General features: G+C 39.5%; 2 protein-coding genes across 2 annotated transcripts; both read right to left on the reverse strand.

Moving 5' to 3' along the window:
• Nucleotides 1–583: 583 nt before the first annotated feature.
• LOC103401479 (probable membrane-associated kinase regulator 1) lies at nucleotides 584–2,421 on the reverse strand. The gene has a single exon (XM_008340189.4). The coding sequence runs from the start codon at nucleotides 2,297–2,299 to the stop codon at nucleotides 1,112–1,114; it is 1,188 nt and encodes a 395-aa protein (XP_008338411.3). The 5' UTR covers nucleotides 2,300–2,421; the 3' UTR covers nucleotides 584–1,111.
• Nucleotides 2,422–5,847: 3,426 nt separating this feature from the next.
• LOC114821629 (uncharacterized) lies at nucleotides 5,848–6,874 on the reverse strand. The gene is made up of 2 exons (XM_029094573.2): nucleotides 6,492–6,874; nucleotides 5,848–6,287 (listed from the first exon to the last, which is right to left on the reverse strand). The coding sequence occupies exons 1-2, from the start codon at nucleotides 6,784–6,786 to the stop codon at nucleotides 6,217–6,219; spliced, it is 366 nt and encodes a 121-aa protein (XP_028950406.2). The 5' UTR covers nucleotides 6,787–6,874; the 3' UTR covers nucleotides 5,848–6,216.
• Between the last annotated feature and the right edge of the window lie 1,100 nt (nucleotides 6,875–7,974).

Below are 7,974 nucleotides of genomic sequence, written 5' to 3' on the forward strand. Positions count from 1 at the left end.
AACCTATTAGATTTTTAGCAAGCTTCTCATTTCTTGTCGTTGATTGCTAATTGTAGATATAACTGAAGTATCGTTACCATGTGACATTTTATGTAATCCATCATTTTCTTTCTAGTTTATGCCCTGTTGTCAAAAGATAAAAACCCTACCACTTTTTTCTTTTCCTTGTTTAGTTTTTTCAACTGCTCTCTTAGATTTTTTTTTTCCAGACATCTTTTCCCATTCTTTTTGAACTTTGAAAGAACTCCATGAGTTCCCTCTTCCGTTAGCTTTTCACCACCTCTCCCTTTCTCTCTCTTTCTCGTGTGCCCTTGTAACAGTCACGAATATAGATAGCATCCACCCAAAAAGCTTCAACTCACTCACACTTTAATCATGACTACCACAATCACACCCACCCATGCTTAATCATTTAATTAATTAATTTAAACTCAAATTCAAAGCTAATTATAAAAATTAAACCCAAAGAGCCTAAAAGTTTAACAACAAAAAACAAAATTAATGTAAATATTATTTCAAATTAAAGCGAACCAAAAAAAGAAAAGATAAACAAATGATAGTTAAATAAAGCAAATTGCAGGCATGCTAGAGAGCATATAATTGTTTTTCCATATTTCAAGCTTTCATCAAGAAAGCTAAAACCTTCTAAACATTGGAACCACATATAGCTTTCTAGAGGAAAACTGTTTTTTACACTAGAAAAAAAGTGACTTTTGCACACCATTCTTTCTCTCTTGACACAACTACGTTTACCTGGCAAGATGAATGCTAGCAATTTTCTCATTTCAACCGCAAACCCATCTTTCTCTCTCGAGACAACTATGTTTATCCGACATGAGGAATGCTAACAACTTTTTCATTTCTCCTTATACCACGTATACTCAATTTGCACTCAAAAACTAAATTTCAATTATATTAAAATCCCATTTTTTCCTAAAATATAATTGAAATTTTAATTTGTCAATCACAAAATAATTTAGTGTTAGTGGAACCGATGGACAAAAATAAACTAGTGTGCAGAAAAATAAAAGAGACGTACAAAAATCATTTTCCTTTTTAACTTCCAATCCCCACCACCGGTCGTCGACCACCACCACCACCGCCATCAACTTTAAACATGCACAGGAAAAGGAGAGTTTGCATGCGAGTGCTGCTTTAGCCATTCATACGTTCTGTGATGTGAAAGGGCCTGCTTTTCCTTATGTTTACAACTTTGCTGCTGCTTCTTGTTATTCTTCCTCGTCATCATCTTCAACTCTATCGCTACTTTTTCTTCCGACGCGGCATGCATCGAATCAGCTGCTGCCGCTCTTACACCACCACCTTCATTGATGTGACTTGCACTACTACTCCTACCGCTGCTCGATCGGCTCTTGAAAATCACGTTATCAGAAGCCACCATTTCGATCGAGCACTTGCAGCCATGAACACTGCTAAAAAAGCTCTGCTTCTTCTGTTTCAAATTATCCGACTTCAAACCACTAATAGCACTAGCAGCATTGTTGTAACTGGATATGAAACTTGTACTGTTGGTGCTACTAACACTGCTATTTCGACTGACGGAATTTCTCGCGTTGTTATTCGCGCGAGTACTAGTACTACTATTGCTGCGAAGTACCTTGTTAAAATCCTGCAATTCCATGTCGGGAGTGCGCACCAATCCCAACCGGAAAAAATCCCACATCGAGGACTTATGATGCCGGCTGCCCGCCTTTTCTAATCGAGAATTCGGAATTTTGATTTGCGGTTTTGGACTTGGTTCTGTGTAGAATTGGTTTCTTGGTCTTGTTGCTCTTGGCTTTGAAGCAATGCCTGTTGTGGTGGTGGAGCTGGTGCTGCTGCTGAATGATGAGTTGTGACTAATTCTGCTTCTGCAACTGCTGCTTCTGAGCCCGACACCGCTCAACGGACACTGCCTGGTTGGTCTGTTGGAGCGGGTATCTGAGCTGATGGAGAGGCGGAGAGGAAGAATTTGGCCTTGGAAGAACACTTCATCTGCAGCACACATTTTTGTGTCTGCCAACAAATTATTCAACCCGCCACGCATCGACGAACAGAAATCAAATTCTTGATCTTGCTTTTCAATGGCGACATGGGAAGACTCAGATTTGAGATTGAGATTGGAAAATTGTGTTTGATCCTGTTTGATCAAATTCACTGGAAGATCACAAAGTGACACTTCTTCCTCTTCATCTTCTTCTTGTTCTTCCTCAAATTCGTCAGCGTCGGAGGCAAAATCTTCGTCAAGGAGTACTCTTTCTTGTTCATCATCAGCAGCAATGTTTGGAACTGCTGCCATTGTGTTTTCTGAACTGGGGTTCTCCTATTTTTTCTTTTTCTTTGTTTATTCCTTGTGAAGAAATGAGGGTTGCAAGGATGTTGAGAAAATGAGAGGATTATAAATAGAGTTGGGTCAGAGGCTTAGAGGGTGTGAGGAAGTGAGACATGTGGAATATAAAGAGAAGAACATCCCAAATTTAAAATATAAAAAATATAGGGAGTGATTTTTCCACTCGCTTTACCTTTTAATATTATTTTTTTAATTAAGTATGAAGTCTTAAATTTGACTTTTTTTGTTTCAAAACAAAAAAAAAAGTTTAACTTTCTTAATGACAAGTTTGATATGAATTATGGATATAATTCATTGTATGATTCATTACAATCTCATTTGCACTATTTATGTATATAAAAGAAAAAGTGAATTCAAATCACTCTACGCAAGGAGATAGTCTCCATTGATATTATTGCATAATTCCAATAATGTTTGTTGCATGTTAAAAAGTCACCTCAATTATCTAATAGATGTTTGTCATGTGGTATCATCTGATTGTAAAGAATAAGATAATGAGTATCAACTATCAAGTAATATATTTATCATGAACCGTTCATTTGTATTCTCTCATTGAAGATGCAAGTCTTGTTCATAAGAATATCTGGACTACTGGAGAAGTGAAAACGATGTGTGCCAAAATATATGTGATGAGAAGCAAGTGGAGCGCCGAAAAAGCAATAAAGAAGGAATAAAAGGGGAGAGGGGGAAGGCAGGCGACCCAATGGAATAGTGGTGTCTCCTCTTCTTGTTTGGGAGTGACTAAAAAGGAAGTGTGGAATTTGTGGCCTCTGGGGCCGGCCATTAGCGGAGACCGAGATTGTCTCTATCGAAATTATGAAATCAAAGTGGATTGCCTTCCATTGCATGCCTAGCTCCAAGTGGTGTAGTACGATCGTTTATGATCATTCAGGGGAGTTGAGATTCCTCCTCTCTTTTTTCTTTTTTTTTTGGGTGAATGAAGGTGTTTCTTTTGTTTATATGGTTGATCATATAGAGGATAGTCTTAATAAATAGATAAAAAAATTATGAAAGAATTCATTACATCATGTGATGGGGTGGCAGTATTTTTATTAAGATTATTAAGGTTTAAGCCAGATTTCAGTGGTTGTAAAGTAAGAAGCATTAGCGGGCCAACTTATTATGTTGGACTTTTGTAAGTCGGGTTCTAGAAGCGATTTTTTTGGGTTATGACTTTCGCCGAGAGTCTCATGTGTAAAGAGACGTCTATCTAATTGAAGATGGAAGTCTTGGCCAAACAAGTTTTGCAGTTGGTAATAAGTCCAACGAAGAAAATTCGCCGAGGATTTTAACTTGGGTTAGGACGAACCAAGGTGTATTTTCACCTAGGTTCATTAAGAGCAGCTCCAGCGGGAGCTCCTGCTCGAGGGACAAGCTCTGGAACAGGGCTTAATTGCCCGAGGGAGGAAGTCCAGCGTTGGCTGGCGAGGGAGCCCGAGCACCCCCGAGCGCCAGGCCCGTCGATTCTCGCCGGCCCGAGAGCCTGAGGTGGGTTTGACGTCAGCTGACGTCAAACGTCTGTTTTAATGTTTTTTTTTCTGTTAGGCCTCGAACTCCTCCAACATCGCGCCGTTCTCGTCCACAATCCCCATCCTCTCCAGCTCCAGTGGTGGTCACGGTGGAGGAGGAGAAGGAGCTGACGGAGGATTCGGAGCATGCGATTCCGGCGTCTGCGATGCGAGAGACGGAGACTGCGCAGTGGAGGACATGGCGGTGGAGGAGAAGAAGGGGAGGGAGAGGAGGGCAACGACGTCTGCAATGAGGGGGGTTGCTTCGTAGAGAGAGAGAGAGAGAGAAATGAGAGACAGAGGGCTAGGAAACATGAAGAGTGTTCTGGAAAAAACGAGAGAATGGTTGTCGGCTGAGTTTGAAAAAATGAAATGGAAAAGGAATAGGAAAAAAGAAAAAGGAAAACAATTAAAAATTATTTTGCATTATTTTATAAATAAAAAAAATACTAATATTTTATTGCCAATTGCCAGGGCTATTCAATGCAGGGGTGGAGATGCAAAAGACAATTGCCAGGGGAATGCACTATTCATTAAGGGCGGTTACTGTTCACTGGGTGGATTAAATAGTGAATAGCCTGGGAGGAGGGCTCCTACATTGGAGTTGCTCTAAGGGATACGTCTAACCAGCAGACAGTGGAGGAGCCAATGTGGGCATTGGCTGCTACTGACCCCAACAACTTCTAATCTCTCCCCTTTAAATACTTAAATGACTCTTATAATACTTAAGGCAAGCACAATAGAGACCATTTATTATTATTTCTATTAATTAATGAAATTCTTTTTGTCAATTAAAAGAGGGTAAAAAGACAACTAAGTCTTCTATCACATAAAAAAAATGATAGGCAATAATGTAATTTCACATGTCTAAATTTTACTATTTTTTATTGAAGCCTCACTTACAGATGATGTTAAAATATCTCTAATATTTAAAATTAAAACAAAAAAAAAACCAAAAACAAAAACCTCACACTCCCCCCCCCCACGTTCTCTATTGGTACGTGGGACGGGACGGGACAGAACGGGACGAGCCGTTCCGTCCCACGTTTGGTGCGCTTAAAAACTGTGGAACGGGTTATCCCATGGGACGAAATTTGACTAATTTTTCGTTCCACCTCTTCCCCCTGGAACGACCCGTTCCACATCCGTGGAACACAAATTTATAACATTTTATGACAAAATTTCTCCTTATCTTTTTCAATATTTACATCATCCGTTCCGTCCTGTCCCGTCCCGTTCCGTCCCGTCTGCGTACCAAACGGTACTTATCTCTCCCTCCCCCTTTCTCCTTCTCATTTTCTTAAAAAATGTGTTCATACACACAAAGTGTGTAGGCGAATACTAGTTTTTATAATTAAATCATACCAAAGCTACAACGTTTTCAAAATAGAGACAACTTTTCTAGTGATAAATATTGTAAAGAATCCACATCATATGAAAAATCAATGGTTGAATGATAGCTTGGTTGTATACAATAAAAAATGAATGAAAATCAATGGTTAAATGATAACATAGTTATATATGATGAAAAATATATTTGATTATGTTGATTGTGATACGACATTTCTAAAATATGAGAACATATCGTCACCAATTACAAATGAAAGTATATATATTTAGATTTCAGAAGCTTCTTGTTCGTCACCCCATTATGGTAAATTTCTGAATCCGCGACTACTAGCGGAGACCTAATTCGATATAGATATGAATTGGTTAAAAGATAAAATCATGTGTGGCATAGTTAAATCTCTTTTTGGCCCAGCACAAATATCAACTTGTTTCAAACTGAAAGTTCGAGTTGGCAACCTGTGAAAACTGTTTAACATTTAAGAGAGTAGATGAGGAAGTTGTGCTAGTGCCGATGCTGCTTGCGCTAGTCATTTAGGGGATTACTGTTTGTGTGTGAAAATTATCTCCAAATCACTGAAAAATTGCAACCATTGCGACAGCACTTATATCTGTACTTGTTCATTAATGAACTGCTATCCCTTGTAAAAAGAAAAGCCTCATTCATGATGTAGTTAGGTCCTACATTTACAAAATATAACATTCCTTATAAATGTATGACAATTACCACCAGCGAGTGGAAACTAAGAGTATTACAGAAGCAGTCCCAAAATACATTGCTTTTCAAGTTTACCACTTCTTGATCTCTCCCTCACAAGATTGAAGAATATTCAAAATCTATCAGATATACCTAGTTTGCCATCATGATTTGATTCAATTCCAAACTAATGTCCCTTAATCTTGCCTTCTCCAAGATCAATTGTAAGAAAATGATTAAAGGAATGTATTTGAAAAACACACACACACAATATACGAAGAACTTGAGCGACCAGAATATGATTGTTAATGTCTTCATTTTAAGAAAAATGCCGGAGTCGTCCCTGCGCCTACGGGCATCGAATAATCAACATCATCCATTATCCCTGCAACACACAGCTTGAATCAACTACATGATCCCAAAACAAAATGCAATCCACACCAAACGCAAACTCGCATTTCGATTGGATCTTCACACAAACACATGCATCTATTACCAATCAAATATCTTCATAACAAAAGGCAAAAAAACAAGCAAGGAAACTAAGGAACTCCTTGTTGGTTAATAGCTTCAGGGGCAGAAATATCACCCTGAGAGGAGACAGTGGTGCCGGAAACGGTGGGGGCTTCTGTGGAGCCAGCACCTCGCCCTGGCTCCACCTGTTGGTGGCCTTCCGTTCCGTATGCCTGGCGCTTGTAATCCTCCAGGTTATCGTACTGCAGGTACGGACTGTCCTTCATCGACAGCTCTTCCTCCACCTTCCCTTTTGCTTCGCCCTCAGCTGGCTTTCTGCTCTGCTGCTTTTGGTTGCTCGCCATCTCAGAGATCTTGATTTCTAGGCTATTTGTCTTCCAATATTTCACTGGTTTTCTCATGGTTTGCATGGCTTTTATGATGTTTTGGTAGTGCTCTCTGACTCTGCCACGTGTTTGGATGAGGACACGTGTCGCACAATGTGGCTGGTCAGCTACAATTTTCTTGTGCGGCATGCTACATATGTCGACGACAATAAAATCGGGTAAGCTAAAAAAAGGACAACAGAGTAGGATCTGGGAGAAGACACGAATTATGATCCAATTCTTATGAATGAGGATTTTCTCTGGATTTTCTTTGTGAAGATTCTTGAAATTTTTAAATCGTGTTTGTTCATCGTATATAGTGCAGTAAAAATTATTTAAATATTTTTATTTAAAATTAAACATGAACAATATCGAATGAAAACTTACCTCACGATATACGAAGAACAGACACGATTTGAGGATCTCCGATCCGAAGAGGATCCTCATTCCAGTTCTTATAGTCTATAGATATATGATATGATTTTTTTTGGTCAATTGGAATTCCATTAAAAAGCAACATGGAGAAGAGAATACAGATAGACTCCTTAGAAAAGGAGAAGATAAGCACAGCTCTTACATAGAGCAGGAACAGACATGTTCCAGTAAGTAAGAACTAGCTATCTAGCCAAACAGCAGGCTACCAAAAAATCTACCTACACCCAAGATGGAGGGGCTATTCCGGCCCCACATGGGGATTATATAGAAGAAGGACAAGGGACGCCATCCCTAGACAGAACACCGACAAAAGAGGGAGCAGGCACAGAGTCCCATTTCGAAGAGCACACCCTTTGTATCGCCAACGATGCAGCTGCGTGAGCTGCTTTGTTTGCTGACCTAGGAATCCATTTCCAATGAAGAGAAGAGAACAAGCAAGCATGTCTCCTCATTTCTCCCACAATCATTTTCTGAATTATGTCCATAACATTTTTGCAATCATTTTCCAAAACCATATTACGATGGCCGTAAGTTTCAAAATTTCAAATATAGTTTCAGCTTCCACTTCTTTAGGTGACCGAATCAAATGGATGCAATTCACCCCCCCCCCCCCCCCCCCCAATCAGACTACCCACTGAGTCTCTCATAACAACTCCAATGTCAACTGCTAATGGATTGCCCTTCCAGGCGCCATTTACATTAACTTTGATCATGTGATATGTAGGAGGGCACAATGCAACAACCTGCACTCCATTCCCACTATTCCCTTTGCGTGACTAATTCTAGATCGGTGACTCA

This window comes from Malus domestica, chromosome 15 (assembly GCF_042453785.1).
Source record: "Malus domestica chromosome 15, GDT2T_hap1".
Taxonomy (NCBI): Eukaryota; Viridiplantae; Streptophyta; class Magnoliopsida; order Rosales; family Rosaceae; genus Malus; species Malus domestica.